The sequence below is a fragment of the Hyperolius riggenbachi genome, chromosome 3 (genome assembly GCF_040937935.1).
Source record: "Hyperolius riggenbachi isolate aHypRig1 chromosome 3, aHypRig1.pri, whole genome shotgun sequence".
Taxonomy (NCBI): Eukaryota; Metazoa; Chordata; class Amphibia; order Anura; family Hyperoliidae; genus Hyperolius; species Hyperolius riggenbachi.
In genome coordinates this window covers 4,359,274-4,381,637 of record NC_090648.1, presented here as the reverse complement: position 1 = coordinate 4,381,637, position 22,364 = coordinate 4,359,274, and the positions used below count along the sequence as shown (strand labels likewise).

Below are 22,364 nucleotides of genomic sequence, written 5' to 3'. Positions count from 1 at the left end.
CTCAGCATTCCCCCTCCTGCATTACTTAGTGGCATCAGCGGCAGGCAGGAGCACAGGCATACCTCCATGCGTTCCACCGCGGAGCTCCGAAGACGCGCCGGCTAAGTAAAAATCCTTTCATCCTTTTGCTCAGGTTTTTTTTAAGTGAGAGGGATATGGAGGCGACCATATTTATTTCCCTTCAAACAATGCCAGTTTCTGGGGTGTCTTGCTGATCCTCTACAAAAATCTGACAAGATTTGCGTCATGCTTGCTTCAGGGTTGTGATTCAGACACTACTGCAGTCAAAGGGATCAGCAGGACTGCCAGGCAACTGGTATTGTATAACAGCAAATAAATATGGCAGCCTCCATGTCCCTCTCACTGCAGGCATACTTTAAAGGGTCACTCTTGCTTTAGGTTAAATAATCTATATAACACATGCCTTCACTAAGCCGATTTGTACCCAGATGTCCTTTAATATTATACTTTAAGGTCACTCTGAAGATGATCTCACTATGCAGGAAAATTGTTGGAAACCATGGCAACAGTGTATGGCTTGGTGTAAAAGAGGACCAGTATTCCCCCTCTCTGTAAGACTCATTAGTTCATATGTCTGCACAAAGCATAATATAAAACTTACTATATCCCTTCACCATCAATGGGTGCATTTATTTTATTGAGAGGAGGGGTCCTTCCCCCCAGAGAGATCCTGACTTTATCTAGAGGAATGATTCCCATCTCACTGACAGCTGAGAGCAACACCTGGGAGATGAAACATGCAGAGTCCCTGAGCAGTGACCTCAGAAACAGTCATTTCCATGTATGTCTGAGTCAGACAGTTTGTTAGACTACATTATTCTATATTCTGCCTACTAGACCAGAAAAAAAATCACAAAGGATTGGACCCAGGGCTGACCCTTGTGGGACACCACTGCTAACAGTTTCCCACTGTGAATATGACCCATTTACCACCACTCTGCGCCTTCTATCTCTTAAAGTGAACCTGAGGTGAAAATAAACGGATGAGATAAGCCATTATATTTATCCCCCCTACTCCTAAAATTTCCTTTTTTTAAGTATCCCATTATTTTTTTTTATTTAAAGTGTACCAGAGATCAAAATAACTAATAAGGTTTGATACTTACCCGGGGCTTCCTCTAGACCAGCCCCATAAGTACAGTATGTCCCTCACCATCCTCCCGCGGCCTGCCGTTCAGCCGCGATAACAGCTCAGTCGGGTCCAGTCTGGGTCCTCTGTGCATGTGAGGGAGGCTGCGCTCGCACAGAAGACCCAGACTAATCCCAACTGAGCTCGCTGTTACCGGGGCTGATCACGGCTGAACAGCAGCCCGCGGGAGGATGGCGAGGGACGTGTTTATGGGTCTGCTGGAAGTCCCAGGTAAGTATCAAATCTTTAGTTATTTTGGTTCACTGCTGGTTCACTTTAAACATTCACTAAGTAGGTTGAATGTTTTACTGTCTTTAAACAGCAGCAGTCTATTAAGTGTCCCAGACTTAAAATACATGAACTATTGACCTTTACTCATTATGTCATGTGTCTCCTAGGGAACACTATAACCAGTTCTCTATCCACATACACACATTTCCTCCTAGTCCCTGTACCTTCCGCTTCTGCATCAGGCTGTTGTGGGGAACAGCGTCAGAAGCCTTTGCAAAGTCCGAGTACACTACATCTATAGCTTTCCCCAAGACCTACATGTGCGCTCACCACTTCATAGAAGCTGAGCATGTTGGTGAGACAGGACTTGTCTGTAGTAAAACCATGCTGATGAGCTGAAATGAGACTATTCTGTGCTATAATATCTTGTGTAGTATCTTTTGGAATAATTTCCTCTACACACCCCTGATGTAAAGCTTACAGGTCTGTAGTTTCCTGGCTCTGATCTTTTCCTGTCTTAAATAAGGGGGAAAAATCAGCTGTATGCCAGTCACAGGGAACTGACCTGCTTGAAAGAAAATCATAGAATATAAGATAAGTCACCTATTAATAACTAAACTCAGCTCCCTGAATACCTGAGGGTGGATGCCATCTGTTTCCTAACACCTTCCTGTGTTAGGAAACTCATGCTAAACGAGGATAACCCAGAGGTGTATTATTAGACAAGGGCATCACCTTGGTGAAGACAGAAGCAAAGCATGCATTTAATATCTCAGCTTTAGCTCGATCTTCCACAATTAAGTTCCCTGACTGATCTTTAACCACTTTATCCACCACTGCAGTATATCGAACGTCCTCTGTGACTTCATCTAAGCCACGAGTCAATAGATATACGTCTTGTAGCTGTGCAGGATTGGGCTTGCTTCTCTGCACATTTCTGGCACTATCTGATGCAGCACTAATTGGTGAATGGGAATATATGTTTCCTGAGCTAATGAGATTGATTTTTACCATTAAAAATACTTTTATATTCTCGGTTCACAGTGAAAAATACACTCTGTAGCATTATTTCAGAATCAAATATCTTCACCATAAATTGTGACATACCGTAATCTAAGTTTTGTGATAAGCGGTAAGAATAGCCAAACAACGTTTGTGTTTTTGATCTACAGTAGCACTATTTATTTTTAAACTGGAAGTGGTAAAACTGAGAAATAATGTGTTTTTTCTATTTTCTTCCCATTTTTCCCCATTAAAATTCATAGAAAACAACATTGTTCGAGGGAAAAGATGACATAGGATGAAAGCCTAGTTTGTCTTGAAAAAAAAAACAATATATATTTCATTTCGGTGTCATAAGTAGGGATAAAGTTATTTCTGATTAAATAAGGACATAGCTAAACTGTCAAAACTGCTGTGGTCCATAAGTGGGAAACACGGTCTGGATGTGAAGTGGTTAAAGAGTCCTATATTTCCAACCTTCTTCTTTTTTTGAATTTATGTGTATCTGTAAAAGTCTTGGGATCTCACTTTATGTTACTAGCCACTTGCTTTTCAGCTTCCAGTTTTGCAAAACTGACGACCTTTTTACAATGGTTGTTACACCCCTTATATTTCTTTAATTCAAATGTAGCCCCCTCATTCTTTAGGGCGCTAAAGGCATTCCTTTTACACTTAATCAGGGCAAAAGTCCCGGGGAAAAATCTGTATTGGATGCAAAGCAGCATTTAATGGGCATAAATCACATTGAATGCTAAATTGCAGGCCTAAAGTGCTTTAACCAGCCTGGCGTTCTATTTAAATTGCCAGGGTGGCGGCGGCAGGGTTTCTTTCACGTAATTTTTTTTATTTTCATGCTGCATAAAAGCCTACTAGGGCCCTTTCAGCGATCACAAGTAACAAGAAATCCTGCGAAGAGCAGGATTTCTTGTTAGGCTTACCCCGTTGCCATGGCGACGATCGGGATGACGTCATGGACGTCAGCCGATGTCCTGACGTCAGACGCCTCTGATCCAGCCCTTTGCTCTGCCCTAAAGTGTTTGGTCCAGGCAGCGCAGGGCTCTTGCAGGGGGGGGGCCTTTTCCGCCGCTGCACACGCCGGATCGCCGCTGAGCGGTGGCAATCGAAGACCACACCTAGCTAGCAAAGTGCTAGCTGCGTGTGGTGCATTTTATTTGGTGTAAATCGGCCCAGCAGGGCCTGAGATATCAGCCTCAGCGGCAATGGACGAGCTGAGCTCGTCCATACCGCCAGGAAGGTTTAAACATCTTGCATGTGTATACATCAAACAGGGAGTGTAATTAGTGTACTGCTTCACACTGACACACCAAACTCACCGTGTAACACACCGCAAACAGCTGTTTGCATAGTGACGGCCGTGCTGGACTGGTGCGCACCATGGCGAGATTGCTCTTCCTCAGTGATGTCAGGTAATGTCTGTCTGCCTTATCAACTTTCGATGGTTCTTTCTCTACCATTGTTAAAGCTTACATCTATTTTTCTTTAATTACATGTTCTGCTGGCTGTTCAGTACCTGTAATGAGAATCTGTTATGGAGGGCAAGTCTGCCATTGTGAGTGACCATGGGTAATGGTCGGGGAGTCAGGGTTCGATTCCGGTCCGTAGTGGGAGCCTGAGAACCGGCTACCACCACACATCCAAGGAAGGACCCATTTGCTGTATAACTAATGTACCTGCCCTGACCGTGCTTTGCAGACCAGGCATCTGTGGTCAGATGGACCCTTGACCCAACGCTGTGTGCCAGAGATGACACCACTTGCCTTTAACAAGAATCTGTTATGGAGGGCAAGTCTGCCATTCATTCAACTGTGTGAAACTTTCGATGGTACTTTCTCAGTAGCATGCTGACCACGGGTAATGGCATCCTGGTTCGATTCTGGTCCGGAGTGGGAGCCTAAGAAACGGCTACCACCACCACACATCCAAGGAAGCCAGCAGGCATGGCATGCACGTCCCTAGGTAGTGACCAAAAATAACAATACAATACAGGAGGACTTTCGAGGCCCTGCTGTATATGAGATGAATCAACTTTAAATCCTTTAATGAGAATCTGTTATGGAGGGCAAGTCTGCCATCCATTCAAGTGAAAGGTATGCACTGACTGCCAGGTATAATACAATGTGCAGTGAAAGGTATGCAGTGACTGCAAACAGCCGTTTGTGTAGTGACGGCCGTGCTGGACTGGTGCGCACCATGACGAGAGTGCAGGCAATGGTGGCTTTCCAGCCCATATGGTCGCTGGACTGAGGTAGCTCAATGACAGAACAGTGACTGTCCAGATGATCAAATTTGGTCTGTCCACGATGAAGCAACGACCTTATTATCTTGGGTGTGCCAGTCCCCCCCCCCCTCCTGAGACACTCATATAGCCGTCATTGCTTCATTGTGATACGCAAGCCCCTTCACAGCGGCAAGGTAATTATCACGAAAGGGGAATTCACACATGCACATGCCTTTTGTTTTGTTGTTGCAGCTGCAGTGCAGCCAGAAAAATTAGGCAGGCATGTACACACACCTGAAAAATTAATATAGCGGCCGCTGCTAGCAGCAGCCTTAAAAATTCAGAAATCCACCTGGAGTCCTGGACCCTGTTGGTGGTGGCGGAGAAGGCAGTCACACGGCGTGCAGGCAGAGGTGCTGTGTGGGGAGCGACTTAGTATTGGGGCAGGCAGTCACACGGCGTGCAGGCAGAGATGCTGTGTGTGGGGACTTAGCCTTCGGGCAGGCCTGACCGTGCTTGGCAGACCAGGCATCTGTGGTCAGATGGACCCTTGACCCAACGCAGTGTGCCAGAGATGACACCACTTGTCTTTCAACATCACGGTACAGTTTAGGTATCGATTCTTTTTAGAAAAAATTGTGTGATGGTATCTTACACTGCGGTGTGTGGCTTTGCTTTTGTGTGCTGCTTTTCCTCAGGTGGTCATCCCATTGCAGTTTGCGCTTTGTAATCATAAACCTTTCTAAGGTAGTTGTCCCTACGCGGGTCTTGGTTTTTCCATGGCTCAATTTTCGGTGGCAGAGAGTACAGATGGCATTGCTCTCATCTGAGGCAGACACACACAAAAAATTCCACTCCGCTGAGCCCTGGGGTGATGGCACTTTGGTGGTGGCGGCCAACTGAGTGTTAAGTGGGGTGCCAGAATCAGAGCAGGAGGAGGAAGATATGTCACGTTTCTGTGCGGAAGCTGAGAAAGATGAGGTGTTCTGTGTTAAATAGTCAACTACGTCCTGACAATATTGGGGGTTGATGGCACGTGCCTTCTTCTGAACACTGTACTTTGGTTGAGGGCCACACAAAATCACAACAGCGCGACCTCGAACAGACCTGCCAGGTGGCCTGCCTCTGCCTTTTGTTTTGTCCATATTGGGGGGATGAAGTGAAAGGTATGCACTGACTTGACTAATACAATGTGCAGTCACACAGGTGCAGTTAACAGGTATGCACGGAGTGGTATATCACACTGCATGTGCTCACGTAGGTAGGTGGGTGCACTGAACACAACAGGTAGGTATATGCAGTGATGGGTATTACAAATGTGCACCTGTCACACACACGTACTGTGAACAGGTAGAGTGACTGGTGGTATTAAATATCACACTGCGTGCACTCATGTAGGTAGGTGGGTGCACTGTGAAAAACAGGTAGGCATATGCAGTGATGGGTATTATAATGCGCACCTGTCACACACAAACAGGTACCGGACAGGCACAGTGCCACTGCGTGTGCTCACGTAGGTAAGTGGGTGCACTGAAGCTAACAACAGGTAGGTATATGCAGTGATGGGTATTACAATGTGCACCTGTCACACACAGACAGGTAACAGACAGGCACAGTGACACTGCGTGCGCTCACGTAGGTAAGTGGGTGCACTAAAGTGAACAACAGGTAGGTATATGCAGTGATGGGTATTACAATGTGCACCTGTCACACACACAGGTAGTCACTGAATGTGCTGGGTCTGGCAGTGGCACACACAGTAGGAATTACCAAGGCTGTCTATGCAACACAAGTGTCAGTGGGACACACACAAAAAAAATAGATCACAAGAACAAGATTAGCTCTCAAAAGAGCTGTTGAGGGGTGCTTTTTTAGCAATAAGAATCAGCAAGGAGCAAGCTAAGAAGCCTACAAGAGCCTAACTAAGCTTTCCCTATAGGAGTCTGCAGCAGCTCTCCCTTCTCTAATTACTGCAGGCACACGAGTGAGTGTAATGGCTGACGCTGCCTGCCTTTTATAAGGGGGGGAGTGGCTCCAGGAGGGAGTGTAGCCTGATTGGCTACAATGTGCCTGCTGACTGTGATGTAGAGGGTCAAAGTTGACCCTAATGATGCACTATGGGGGTGAATCGAACTTCCAGAAAAGTTTGCGTGCGAACCACCAAAGTTTGCCGGGAACCGTTCGGGCCATCTCTATTTGCTGTCAGTGTCGTTGCCCTGTAATTTACCATCCCAGTCTACCAGACTTAGGTCGTCTCTGAGCTGCTTAAAGTTGGCTTTTCTAACATTCATAGTCTTAGTTGTCCCCCTCCTTACATCTCTGTTAAGTCGCAGGTGAAAATGTTACCATATTCTGGTCGCTGTTTCCCAAGTGTTGTGGAACTTGCATATTGGATTTATAGAGTAGTATGGATACAGAGGCGCCAAAATGATAAAAGTATCTAAAAAGTTTAAAACATGAAGAGGTAATGGTGGACTTACCTCCTCCAAGCAGACACAAAAATTGCCAATGTACAGCCTTATCTCAAGCTCAAGCAAAATATAAAAGTAACCCCTCACAAGAACACTACTACAACAACAACAACAACAACAAATAACATTTGTAAAGCGCTTTTCTCCCGTGGGACTCAAAGCGCATAAGCATGGCTCCGACCATCGTGGTACAGAGGAAGAATTTTATAAATCTGGAAATGCCAGGCTAAACAGGTGGCTTTTCAGTCTGGATTTGAATAGCTCCAGGGATGGTGCTGTCTTTACTGGGTGTGGTAGGGAGTTCCAAAGAGTAGGGGCAGCATGACAGAAGGCTCTGTCTCCAGATTTTTTGAGGTGCACTCTGGGAGTGACCAAGTTTATAGAACTTGCTGATCTGAGGTTGTGAGAGGTGTGGTGCAGCTTCAGCAAGTCCTTCATGTATCCAGGGCCCAGATTGTGCAGGGATTTGAATGTCAGCAGTCCAATCTTGAAGAGTATTCTCCATTCTACTGGTAGCCAGTGCAGTGAGCGAAGGATCGGTGTAATGTGACAGTGGCGAGGCTGGTTTGTTAGCAATCTGGCAGCAGCATTCTGCACTAATTGCAGGCGACGCAGGTCTTTTTTGGGGAGGCCAGCATAAAGGGCATTGCAGTAGTCCAGCCGTGATGTGATGAAGGCGTGGACTAGGGTTTGAAGATCCTCTGGGGGAATCAGATGTTTAATCTTTGCAATGTTCTTCAGATGAAAGAAGGAAGATTTAACTACAGATGAAATTTGGTTTCTGAAACTCAATTCCCCATCGATTAGTACGCCAAGGCTGCGCACAAGGTTGGAGCTGTTTATGTCTGAATTCCCAATCCTGATTGGTGTTGCTTTAGGATAGAGCTGTTTTGATGGCGAGCACTGGCTTTGGACAAACAGGACCTCAGTTTTGTCAGCATTCAGTTTCAACCAGTTATCATTCATCCATGCCTGAAGCTCAGCTAAGCAAGAGTTTATTTTTGGGGTAGGGTCTGTTCCACCAGGTTTGAAGGACAGGTATAGCTGTGTGTCATCGGCGTAGCAGTGGTACGTCAGGCCATGTCGTTGGATAAGTGTACCGAGTGGCAACATGTAGATTGCAAACAGCAGAGGGGATAGGATTGATCCTTGTGGCACTCCGAATTGTAGAGGTGCAGGTTTGGACATTATAGGTCCTAGGGATACTCTCTGTGTTCTGTCAGTCAGGAATGATCTGAGCCACTGGAGGACTGATCCACTGATGCCACAGTACTCCTGCAGTCTGTTAAGCAGGATTTCATGGTCAACTGTATCAAAAGCAGCTGAGAGATCCAACAGGATTAAGATGGAGCATTCCCCTCTGTCCCTTGCCATGAGCAGATCGTTGCAGACTTGGATGAGGGCTGTTTCACAGCTGTGGTGTTTCTTAAAGCCAGATTGTAGAGGGTCCAGGATGTTGTTTACTGACAGCCTGGTTTCAAGTTGCAGATAGACAGCCTTTTCAATAACTTTACCTAAGAAGGGGAGGTTGGAGACAGGTCTGTAGCTGCTCATAGCACTACCATAGCACTACCATAATATGCAACAGCTTAAGCAAGACATACGCTCTCTTCAGACTATCCACCTTGAAAAAAGTCTCAGATGGACTAGGCAGCTCTTTTTTGAAAGGGGCAACAAACCCCACACCATCTTAGCCCGGAAACTTAACCCTAAAAGCTCCCAACGAATAATTTACTCGATGAAAGATAGGGACGGCACACGCACTATGACCCACAAAAAATATCCAAAATTTTTACCACTTTTTATGAAGAATTATACAATCTCCCTGACCAATCTAACAATCCTGCATACTCGGATAAAGTAGAAGCCTTCCTATCACCCCTAAATCTACCAAAACTCACAGAAGCTCATCGTACATTACTTAATTCCCCTATCACCATAGCAGAACTTGCAGAAGTTCTTAAAAAACTACCATCCTCTAAATCTCCTGGACCAGATGGGCTCCCATACTCGTACTACAAAACATTTAAAAATATCCTACTACCCCATCTATGTACCTTAGCTAATAAAATCATGGAAGGAGAGACTCCTCCCACCTCTATGCTAAACTCCCTCCTCACAGTAATCCCTAAGGAGGGCAAAGACCCCCAACTCCCCCAGAGTTACAGACCTATCTCCCTCCTAAACTCAGACCTTAAGATTATCACGAAAACCCTCTCCAACCGCCTAAATCCCATCTTACCACAATTGATCAATAACGATCAAGTAGGGTTCATATTAGGAAGACAAGCTGGTGATAATACTAGGAGAGCAATAGATCTCATCTCCATTATGAACAAAAACCAGAGGCCTTCTCTGCTCCTTGGTTTGGATGCAGAGAAGGCCTTTGATAGATTATCCTGGCCATTCTTATTTCAGATCCTCAAACACCAAGGCTTTGAAGGCCCATTCATCACAATGCTCCAATTTTTATACTCCTCCCCTTCCTCGACGGTAAAACTCCCCTCAAACTCTCCTCAACCATTCAAGATACAAAATGGTACCAGGCAAGGGTGCCCCTTATCTCCCCTCCTGTTTGCCATTAGCATAGAACCAGTGGCGGCGCCACGCTGGGGCTTACCCAGGCTTAAGCCCCAGCTGGCAGCTCATTAGCCCCCCTCAAAGCCCCCCCGCCGCCGCCGGCTGTGTCCGACCCGACCTGGCTCAGCTGCACTGCAGTGAGCGAGGGCTGCCTGAAGTCTGGGAGGAGGGCGACTGGGCAAGAGCTTGGGCTGGCACCCACCCCAGCAGCGATCCCACGGACCCACCCACCCTGGCTGGCCGGCCGGCCGACATCTGTCCTGGGCCGGGCCGGGCACAGGCTCAGCTGAGTGAGTCATGCAGAGCGCGGCCCGCCCCAGGGGTAACGTCGTGGTGGGTGGCAACTCGCCGGCGCCGCGTAGTATAGCGGCGCCGCGTTATAAAAGTGTCTGCGTCACAGACAGACTCTCTCTGCGGGGTGGCCGGGCTAGTCACGCTGCCTGTCACTGTGTGTCACACTGACACAGACACGCCACCGACACACGGACAGGACAGCGGCAGCGGGGCTGGACTCTCTGGACCCTCTGGACCTCACCTGGCTGACACACTGACACAGCCAGGCTAGCCAGGCAGCAGCCAGCAGGAGCAGGAGGACTCGGAACTCCGCGACAACTCCAGGTGGGTGCGGTGGGCGGTGGCTCCTCTCCCAGAGTCCCAGTCAACTGCCAAATTGTCTCTTTCTGCCGCAGCCCCCCCAGGCCTCCTGAGCCTAGCACCAGCAGCACCACCACCAACAACCCCCAGGCCCCAGGCCTGACTCTGGGGCCCCAGTCCACCAGCCAGGCCTGAGCTGCCCTTGGGCCCCCCATCCCACCACCACCAGCCAGGCCTGAGGTGCCCTGGGCCCCCCATCCCACCACCACCAGCCAGGCCTGAGGCCTTCCCACCAGGCCTGAGCTGCCCTGGTACCCCCATCCCACCACCACCAGCCAGGCCTGAGGTGCCCTGGGCCCCCCATCCCACCACCACCAGCCAGGCCTGAGGCCTTCCCGCCAGGCCTGAGCTGCCCTGGGCCCCCCATCCCACCACCACCAGCCAGGCCTGAGGTGCCCTGGGCCCCCCATCCCACCACCACCAGCCAGGCCTGAGGCCTTCCCACCAGGCCTGAGCTGCCCTGGGACCCCAATCCCACCACCACCAGCCAGGCCTGAGCTGCCCTAGGCCCCCCATCCCACCAGCCAGGCCTGAGGCCTTCCCGCCAGGCGAAAGTAAATGGGTGTCACCACGCACTGGAACATCGGCGTGGTCACGATGAGTCATGGGCAGACTTAAAAAAAAACAAAACACAACATAAGTAGCGGTGTTATTCACAGAGATTAGGTCCGACCAGATACATTTTAGATAAAATATTCAAGTAGTTACATGCCTCATGATAATTCATCAAGTAGTCAAATCGCAGCAGATTTTCCGAAAGTAAATGGGTGTCACCACGCACTGGAACATCGGCGTGGTCACGATGAGTCATGGGCAGACTTAAAAAAAACCAAAACACAACATAAGTAGCGGTGTTATTCACAGAGATTAGGTCCGACCAGATACATTTTAGATAAAATATTCAAGTAGTTACATGCCTCATGATAATTCATCAAGTAGTCAAATCGCAGCAGATTTTCCGACAAAATGCAATCAGGTTGGCGGCAGATACCCCCACAACATGCAATCAGGTTGGCGGCAGATACCCCCACAAAATGCAATCAGGTTGGCGGCAGATACCCCCACAAAATGCAATCAAATTGGCGGCAGATACCCCCCCAAAATGCAATCAGGTTGGTGGCAGATACCCCCCCCCCCCAAAAGTGGGCAGCAGTGACCAGAAAATCGTAATGTGGGCAGCAGACACCTGAAAATCGCAATGTGGGCAGCAGTGACCAGAAAATCGTAATGTGGGCAGCAGAGACCTGAAAATCACAATGTGTGCAGCAGACACCTGAAAATCACAATGTGGGCAGCAGACACCAGAAAATCGCAATGTGGGCAGCAGACACCAGAAAATCGCAATGTGGGCAGCAGGCACCAGAAAATCGCAATGTGGGCAGCAGGCACCAGAAAATCGCAATGTGGGCAGCAGTCACCAGAAAATCGTAATGTGGGCAGCAGACACCTGAAAATCGCAATGAGGGCAGCAGACACCTGAAAATCGTAATGAGGGCAGCAGACACCTGAAAATCGTAATGTGGGCAGCAGACACCTGAAAATCGTAATGTGGGCAGCAGTGATCAGAAAATCGTAATGTGGGCAGCAGTGACCAGAAAATCGTAATGTGGGCAGCAGACACCTGAAAATCGCAATGTGGGCAGCAGACACCTGAAAATCGTAATGTGGGCAGCAGTCACCAGAAAATCGCAATGTGGGCAGCAGTGATCAGAAAATCGCAATGTGGGCAGCAGTGATCAGAAAATCGTAATGTGGGCAGCAGTGACCAGAAAATCGTAATGTGGGCAGCAGACACCTGAAAATCGCAATGAGGGCAGCAGACACCTGAAAATCGTAATGTGGGCAGCAGTGACCAGAAAATCGTAATGTGGGCAGCAGACACCTGAAAATCGCAATGAGGGCAGCAGACACCTGAAAATCGTAATGTGGGCAGCAGTGACCAGAAAATCGTAATGTGGGCAGCAGACACCTGAAAATCGCAATGTGGGCAGCAGACACCTGAAAATCGTAATGTGGGCAGCAGACACCTGAAAATCGTAATGTGGGCAGCAGACACCTGAAAATCGCAATGTGGGCAGCAGACACCTGAAAATCGTAATGTGGGCAGCAGTCACCAGAAAATCGCAATGTGGGCAGCAGTGATCAGAAAATCGCAATGTGGGCAGCAGTGATCAGAAAATCGTAATGTGGGCAGCAGTGACCAGAAAATCGTAATGTGGGCAGCAGTCACCTGAAAATCGCAATGAGGGCAGCAGACACCAGAAAATCGTAATGTGGGCAGCAGTGACCAGAAAATCGTAATGTGGGCAGCAGACACCTGAAAATCGTAATGTGGGCAGCAGACACCTGAAAATCGTAATGTGGGCAGCAGACACCTGAAAATCGCAATGTGGGCAGCAGACACCTGAAAATCGTAATGTGGGCAGCAGACACCTGAAAATCGTAATGTGGGCAGCAGACACCTGAAAATCGTAATGTGGGCAGCAGACACCTGAAAATCGCAATGTGGGCAGCAGTGACCAGAAAATCGTAATGTGGGCAGCAGGCACCAGAAACCCCCCTCTCTCACCTAGGGGCCCCCCCTCCAGAATTGTAGCCAGCAGCAGCAGCGGGGATGAATCACTTACCAGCATGACGAGATCCATAGCTCTGCGTGCCGCTGGCTGGTCTGGCCTCTCTCTGTTTCCTGAACTGACTGTCCAATCACGCTCTCGCAGTACTTCCTGCGAGAGCGTGATTGGACAGTCAGTTCAGGAGCCAGAGAGAGACCAGACCAGCCAGCGGCACGCAGAGCTATGGATCTCCGTGTCATGCCGTTAAGTGATTCATCCCCGCTGCTGCCGCTGGCTGCAATTCTGGAGAGGGGGGGAGCGCGGAAGGGGGGCCCCTAGGTGAGGGAGGGGGGGGGAGGCTTCCGCCCCTCCCCGCCGATCTGTGCACAATGTCCCCCCTTCCTGCGCTTAGCCCCCCTCCTTTTTAGCACTGGGGCCCCCAGGAGGCGGGACGGCCGGGGCCCACCGATGGGACCATCGGTGGTTCGGTGGGCCTGTCCGAGGCTGATTACGTACATTAACTGGCGAAAAGCTGTCTCTTTATGTGCATTTACTGCAGAAACGCTGTCTGTCATTACGTGCATTTACTGGTGAAAAGCTCTCTTATGTGCATTTAATGGGGAAACGCTGTCTGTTATTACGTGCATTTACTGGTGAAAAGCTGTCTGTCATTACGTGCGTTAGCTGGTGTAAAGCTGTCTCTTATGTGCATTAACTGGTGAAAAGCTGTCTGTCATTATGTGCATTAACTGGTGAAAAGCTGTCTCTTATGTGCATTTACTGGGGAAATGCTGTCTGTCATTATGTGCATTAACTGGTGAAAAGCTGTCCCTTATGTGCATTTACTGCGGAAACGCAGTCTATCATTATGTGAATTAACTGGTGAAAAGCTGTCTCTTATGTGCATTTAATGGGGAAACGCTGTCTGTCATTATGTGCGTTTACTTCATTTTTTTTTCCATGTAACTACGTTAGCTGGTACAACTACATTACAGTTAGCCCCGCCCACATGACATCATGACCACGCCCAATTTTTCGCCGCGGCGCGCTTTGCGCGCCGCAAATCCCCCCCCCAAGCCCGGCCTGCCAGCCCTCGTGCCCCCTTTGAGCCCCCCCAAAAATCTAAAGCTGGAGCCGCCACTGCATAGAACCCTTAGCATCAGCTATAAGATGTAATGCAGACATCAAAGGAATATCCCTAGGTAAGTCTGAATACAAAATATCACTCTTTGCAGATGACATATTGCTCTCCATTACGAATCCTCTTCTCTCACTCCCTGCCCTCCATGACACATTAAACGAATATGAACTTCTCTCTGGTTTTAAACTTAACAAAGACAAAACAGAAGCACTCCCAATTAATTTCCCGCTCCACCTCCTTGAATCCCTAAAATCAGCCTTTCCCTACAAATGGAAGACCCATACTCTAAAATACTTAGGAATCAACCTTACCCCATCCTACTCCACAATTTACAAACATAATTTCCCATCACTCATTCAAAAAATCCTTCAAGATCTCCACAAATGGACCGCATATAAGATATCTTGGATTGGAAGGATATACGCATTAAAAATGAATGTATTACCCCGCTTGCTGTACCTTTTCGAGACCCTCCCAGTTCAGGTTCCCTCATCTCAATTATCTAGGCTACAGTCTGAATTTTTAAAATTTGTATGGAATCACAAAAAGCCCAGAGTCTCTAAAACTGTCCTCATCTCTCTGAGAGAACAAGGAGGCCTAGGTCTCCCAAATTTAAAAGCATACTATCAGGCTTCTCACCTCAGACAGTTGACAGAGTGGTCCTCTTTTAGGGTATTTTCTAAATGGGGCCTTATAGAAGCTACTAGTGTTCTACCACTATCCCTAGCCTCCTTCATATGGTCAGATACCCCCCCGAAAGTTCCCCAGGCCAATCTTCTGCCAACTATATCATTCACCATCCGATTATGGAAATCGGTCATGTCTCTAGCCAACCTGAGATCCTCGCCATCCCCACTGTTCCCTATATTAGGCAACCCTTCCTTCCCCCCGGGACTCTCAAAACCCTTTATGGCCAGATGGTTTAATTACGGATACTTCAACCTGAACAATTGGATTGATTATGTGAGCGGGAAATTGATCTCTAGGTCCAAAATAGAAGAAAAAAACCCCCTCACCCCTCAGACTATTATGGATTATAATCAAATAGCTCATTTCCTACAACAGTACACTAAAAGAGCCCCTTCACTTTCCTCCTCCACCCCATTTGAACGTATTTGCCTTCACATAGGATACCAGAGAGGCCTCATCTCACAAATATATAACCTCCTCCAGACCAAATCAGGAACTCTCTCTCCATCTCACTTATACATGGAAAAATGGGAGACAGCTCTCTCTAGGAATATAGATACTGAAGACTGGACTGATATATGGGAAAATGCTCGGCACACCTCCATGTGTACCCAAATAAAAGAAAATATTTATAAGATCTTATTCCACTGGTATCTAACCCCAGAGGTTTTATCTCGAATATACCCCAACACTCCAGATTGCTGTTGGAGGGGGTGTGGTTATAAGGGTTCTTTGGAACACATCCTTTGGTCCTGCCCCTCGATTACATCCCTGTGGATAGGGGTACAGAACTTGATATCACAGGTTACAGGGGTCTCGGTTCCTTTGGATCCACTCCATATGCTTCTGGGAAAAACTATACCAAATACTCCCAAATCCACTATGCGTTTTATCACTCACATTCTAACCGCTACTAGGCTCTCAATTACATCTGCTTGGAAAAAAATAGCTCCACCCACCATCCCAGATATTAAACTAAAAATAAATTGGACTAAATCCATGGAGCAGCTAACTGCCTCCCTAAGGAAGACAGAAACTAACTTCCACAGAATATGGGACCCTTGGGAGCACTTTTCCCCAGATAACCTGCCCCCCTGACTTGCAAAAGCTACTTAATAATGGAGTGTACCCGGAGGAACTGAACCAACCTATATTTGTAAGGAGGCACAATGGCTTCAACGGCCTGATGACCCCAATAAGTAGGATATAAGATGGTATGAGACCCTCTTACTTCCACTACACCTTAACTGAAATAAGTATAAACAAACTACCTGAACATCGTGACTCACCACCAACCCCCCCTCATTATGAATATATGTTTTCTATTCTGTATGTTTTTTACTCACTGAAATAATCATCTGATATATGTGGCCACGCCCTATGATTGGAACTTCAACTCCTTCTCCCTATGAAGGTTTCACCCTGACCACGAATCTTATCCCTACAGCTTGGTGACGCTGACTACACTTTCCCCAAGATACTTTTACCAATTTGGGGGGTGACCCACGTCGACCAGAAGATAAACTTATAAAAGTTCATTTCTGACGGTTTCTAAGGGAAAGGAAAATCAAAAACAAAATTGATATGCATATATCAGTACCTGTTTCTTTGTTCACTTTTATATGTTTATATTGCCATGTAACTCTTTTGTTGAATGAAGCAATAAAAAACAGTGTTACAAAAAAAAAAAAATTGCCAATGTATTTGTCAAATACAACAAGTTTATTTACATATTGCGGGAGACGATGCAACGCGTTTCACAGGTTTGATCGCGCTTCATCAGGCAATAACAATGGAGCAACAGCATATGTGGTCAGTAGAAGAGCCAGGCACCTCTGCCCCCCGGAGTATGTAAATAAACTTGTTGTATTTGATAAAAACATTGGCAATTTTTGTGTCTGCTTGGAGGAGGTAAGTCAACCACTGCCGCCTCATGTTTTACACTTTTTAAATACTTTTATCCTTTTGGCGCCTCTGTATCCATACTACGCAAGTCCATCCCCAGTGGAAGGGTGTTACCCCCTTTTTTCCTCATCTATGGAGAGTGACTTCTTAATCCTGAGTGGGGTCAGGTCTGATCTCCCCACCTGCCTATACAGTGGTTGCCTTGGAGGTAACCCTGCTTTGTGAGTATAGCTTATTACTCTATCATACTTCATTTCACCTACCAGTACATACTACATTATATTTGTCTCTTGGTGTCCCTACTCTGTGTTGCATTGGATATATTATCTGGTCTACTAGAAATGTTGTTCCACAAAGAAACAGAAAACAGGACCTGCTATAAAGATGGCCAGGAGGAGGTCCCTCATCTAGAGACCCTCTTTATCCTGCCCCACCCATCCCCACACGGAACACGGATACCCCCCAGACATTCAGCATCTTTTCTGTGTTGCAGGCTCTTACGCCAGTGATTTGCAGAGGATTCTGGGAGCTGTGGGGGACATGGCAGAGGTCATCCGGGACATAAACAGTAAGTGCAACTAACAGACTGTCATTCTGCACAACCCCAAACGGCAGGCCAAACATATGAGGCATGTATAGTCATGTAGGTAGGAAGTATCTGGGGGAACTGAAAATGCATTGTGAATAAGAGCGAGTTTAATATTTGGAACCAAAAGATAACAGATTTTGAAACAAACTTTACATTGAAGTGTACCTGTGGTGAGAGGAGTCTCAGGTTCCATACTTACCTGGGGCTTCCTTAAAGGGGAACTTCAGCCTAAACAAACATACTGTCATTAAGTTACATTAGTTATGTTAATTAAAATAGATAGGTAGTATAATCTCTTACCCACCCTGTTTTAAAAGAACAGGCGAATGTTTGTGATTCATGGGGGCTTCCATCTTTGTCATGGGGTCAGCCATCTTTTTGGTTGAAAGGAGGTGACAGGGAGCATGAGACACAGTTCCAACTGTCCTGTGTCCCGATCACTCCTCCAAGTTGCTGGGTAATGAAAACAACAACACCAGAAATCCCATCATGCTTTGTACAGTATCAGGGGAAAAATGCCCGGGCAGTTTTCTTTGATGGGATGGAGCTTAGCTTCTGTGCAGCCAAAAATGAGGCTTGTATAAAAGAAACAAAGTTCTGATGCTGTCAAACTGTTAAAGAAACACCAAGCCTTTTCAGTGCTGCTGAGTAGATTTTTAATCTGGAGGTTCACTTTAAGCCCCATTAAGGCCGCTTGTCCCTTGCCGTCTCCCTGGGTGGCTCCCGGCCCTGGCAATGCCACCCAAAAGCCTGGCTGAGTCGTGCCTGCTTGGGCAGGCATGCTCCCCTATCTTGCTCCAGCAGCTGGGAGCGTTCTGCACTTGTGTAGTACCACTACGAGGAGTGCACCTGGCCAGGCCATACATGAGCAATGAAGTCTGACTTGGCCAGGCTTACAGGGTTGAATTGATAGTGACAGGAGCCATGCGGGAAGACGACGAGAGATGAGCGGCCTCAAGAGAGCTTAAAGAGAATCTGTACTCTCTAATTCTTACAATAAAAAGCATACCATTCTATTCATTATGTTCTCCTGGTCCCCTCTTTGCCATTTCCGCACCTCCCTGCTGCAATCCTGGCTTTTAATCGCCAGTTTCAGACAGTGTTTACAAAGAAAAAACATGGCCGCTAACCAGGAAGTGATCTTTGTATATATCTCATGTTACAGAATACTACAAGTTTTTATTACATAGAGAATTATCTGCACTCCAGTCTGGGATTCTCACAGTTCTCAGCAGGAGACAGGCAGCGTCCTTCCCCCTCTGAGAGCTCTGTCTGTGAGTAGTAAACAAAGCACACAGAGCCTGCAGGGGGCGTGTATAACTTCTCCCTATCACAGCAGAGGCAGCACATTCCTCCCTGGCTTAACAAGGCTTGACAAAGAAAAGAAGATTAGATATATTACAGAGACAGTGCAACTAGAAAAGGCTGCAGTAATCCAGACCGCATTAGAACAGGTATAGGGACTTATAGGGTAGAAGAAATAAGGCTGAAAATGTTGTTACAGTCTATTGAAGGAAGCCCCAGATAAGTATGGAACCCGAGACGCTTCTCATCTCTGGTACACTTTAAGACTTTTAAGAGACTTTGGGGTGAAGGGTAATTGGCGGCAAACATGTTACGCACGGTATCTAAGTCCGTAAAGCATGGTCAGCATGGTGGGGTAGTGGTTAGCTCTCTCGCCTTGCAGCGCTGCCTATGACATAAAGAACACTATCCTCTCAGTGCCGGGGGTTTCATCTCGTTCTTTGCTTGTCCTGATACCGCTCACTGTTACTGCCAGGCACTCGACCGAGCAAGGCGACCCTACATCTTGCAGCATATCTGACCGATACATGCAACCAAAATCGGCCTGCAGTTGGTCACATCGTCACCTGGGCATGCACTTGGCCGTCGCAGTACCGATTTTCACTTGATTACATTAATGGAATCGGTGGGTTGATTGGCGGTCAACCTTTATAATATCTCTCACACACACTTCTCTGTAATCTCTCTCTCGCCCACGTCTTTCATTGCATCACTCGCTATTTATCTCATGCAGATACGACCGGGAAGACATGGGATCCACTGTGTGAAAAAGGCTGGAAACATTTTGCTCTTAACTGCTACCTCCTATCAAGCCAATATCTATCCTGGAGCCAGTCCAAGACAGCCTGCGAGACTAAAGGGGCTATTCTAGTAGTCGTTAACAACGAAGAAGAAAAGGTGAGTGTCAGTATATACGCAGTGAGATAGTATACAGGACATGACAGACATTTTTTTAATAACTCCTGTTTTGTGGGATCCTTCAGTGAAATACCATGGCATGTAACCACCAGTGTGTATTTGCATTATATTTCCTGTAATCTGCAGTAGGGGGATGTGTAACTAGTCACTGGAAGTAGTGTTGGGCGAACAGTGTTCGCCACTGTTCGGGTTCTGCAGAACATCACCCTGTTCGGGTGATGTTCGAGTTCGGCCGAACACCTGATGGTGTTCGGCCAAACTGTTCGGCCGTATGGCCGAACTAAGAGCGCATGGCCGAACGTTACCCGAACGTTCGGCTAGCGCTGTGATTGGCCGAACGGGTCACGTGGTTCGGACCCGAACGCGCTCTGATTGGCCGAACTGTCACGTGGTTCGGGTAAATAAATACCTGAACCACGTCATATTTCCGCCATTTGTCTGTGGGTTTAGTTTTGGGTAGGCAGGCAGGGTAGTTCGCGCTCCAGCCACGCTAGCCAGGGTCCCCCCAGTCATTGTGTCGCTGCTGGGAATAGTTGTACACCGCTCGCTCAGCATTCTGTTTACTGCCACTCTGTGTACCTCGCTCAACCACACTATATAGCATTCTGTTTACTGTTCTGTGTCTGCTGGGAATAGTAGTACACCGCTCGCTCAGCCACACTATATAGCATTCTGTTTACTGCCACTCTGTGTACCTCGCTCAGCCACACTATATAGCATTCTGTTTACTGTTCTGTGTCTGCTGGGAATAGTAGTACACCGCTCGCTCAGCCACACTATATAGCATTCTGTTTACTGTTCTGTGTCTGCTGGGAATAGTAGTACACCGCTCGCTCAGCCACACTATATAGCATTCTGTTTACTGCCACTCTGTGTACCTCGCTCAGCCACACTATATAGCATTCTGTTTACTGTTCTGTGTCTGCTGGGAATAGTAGTACACCGCTCGCTCAGCCACACTATATAGCATTCTGTTCACTGCCACTCTGTGTACCTCGCTCAGCCACACTACATAGCATTCTGTTTACTGTTCTGTGTCTGCTGGGAATAGTAGTACACCGCTCGCTCAGCCACACTATATAGCATTCTGTTTACTGCCACTCTGTGTACCTCGCTCAGCCACACTATATAGCATTCTGTTTACTGCCACTCTGTGTCTGCTGGGAATAGTAGTACACCGCTCACCCGCCACTGTATAGCATTGTGCTCTGTGTCGCTGCTGGGAATAGTGGTACACCGCTCACCCGCCACTGTATAGCATTGTGCTCTGTGTCGCTGCTGGGAATAGTGGTACACCGCTCACCCGCCACTGTATAGCATTTCTGTACTGCCACTGTACTGCTGCCAGTCAGCGTGCACTTTAAGGATAAGTGAAATGAGGAAGAAATCCGGTGAAAGAGGGAGGGGCAAGGGAAGAGGTGTTTCCCCTGATGGTTCACGTACAGGCCACAGGGGAGCACCCAAGAAAACCCACTCAATACCGCCCATGTTGTCCAGGACAACAACCCTCACAAATCCAAAAGAACAGGACCAGATAATTACTTGGATGACCTCTCAAGCGTCCAGCAGTGGGTTAAGCAGCACCAGCACATCACGCACGAGGTCCGAGTCCTCAGCCAATTACAAGGAGCCAGTGGGCACAAAGCTGACACAACCGGCAGCGACACCACGCACACAACTGCCAAATAACCAGTCAGAAGAATTACCTCAGGACACAATGGGGTATTCGCAGGAGCTATTCCCAGCCCAACAAACTTCCACCTTTCAAAGGTCAATGGAGGAAAAGCCAGAAATGTTGTGCCCGGATTCACAACCATTAACTGTGGGAAATGCACCGCGCACTGAAATACAAGGCGAGTCCGAGGAGGACTCGGAAACCCAAATCCCAGAGCAAGTTGGGCAGGAGGGGTTGCAATTGCAGGAGGTCGGCCGACAAGATCTGGAAGACGACGTTGGAGTGAGCTGCGCAGAGGTTGTTGTGGGGAGCTCTACTCCACGGCGGCGGCCCACAATGACATATGACGAGTTTGAGGAGATGGAAGAGGAGGGTATGGACAATGTGGACAGAGACCCAGATTTTGTTTGTGAACGAGAACATCGCCGTCGTAGCAGCAGCACAGATGAGTCTGTTGAAGAACCCACTGCTGCACGAGTTCGCCTTGTGCCACAAGGTAGGCGGCGCGCAATTTCAGGTACCACAAGCGTGGAAGTTCAAGTGAGAGGCAAAAGAGGAGCAAACAGAAATCGCCAGCAAGGCAGGTGCTCCAAAGTCTGGGCTTTCTTTGAAGACTGCACTGAGGATGTTACCATGGCGATTTGCAAGGTGTGCAAGACCCGCCTGAGCAGGGGGAAAAGTATTAACAACCTCTCCACCACCAGCATGAGCCGCCACATGCTATCCAAACATCCCACTCTGTGGGCAAACGCGGCAGGACAGGGTACCAGCAACACTGCCTCCCTTGGGTTCACCAGACTCACCACCAGACCCGCCTCAGCAGCAGCAGTAGCCCAGCCATTGCGTGGTTCACAACATTCACAAACATCAGACGACGCTGACACTGTCACTTTCCGGAGTAGTGCTCTTGAGGTCTCCCAGTGTTCATCAAACACAACAACCAACAGCCCTTCCGTGTGCAGCACTACGGTTCAGTTGTCTGTGTCGGAGATGTTTGAGCGCAAGAGGAAATTGCCAGCAAATGACCCCCGGGCCGTGGCAGTAACAGCCAGCATAGCCAAGCTTCTGGCCTGCAAAATGCTGCCATATCGAGTGGTGGAGACAAACAGCTTCAAGGGCATGATGTCAGTGGCCATCCCACGTTACGTGGTTCCCAGCCGCTACCACTTTGCGCGCTCTGCAGTGCCTGAGTTGCATGAGCACGTGGTCAGCAAAATAACCCGAAGCTTGAAGAATGCCGTTGCCTGCAAGGTTCACCTCAC

At 47.9% G+C, this 22,364-nt stretch overlaps 1 protein-coding gene across 2 annotated transcripts in view; it reads left to right on the top strand.

Moving 5' to 3' along the window:
• Nucleotides 1–22,364, top strand: part of LOC137560825 (asialoglycoprotein receptor 1-like) — a 216,960-nt gene that overhangs the window by 173,585 nt on the left and 21,011 nt on the right. For both annotated transcript variants that reach the window (XM_068271959.1, XM_068271958.1), the window contains exons 7-8: nt 17,109–17,183; nt 19,243–19,406. In XM_068271959.1, coding sequence (XP_068128060.1) covers nt 17,109–17,183; nt 19,243–19,406 — 239 coding nt within the window. The remainder of the gene's footprint in view (nt 1–17,108; nt 17,184–19,242; nt 19,407–22,364) is intronic.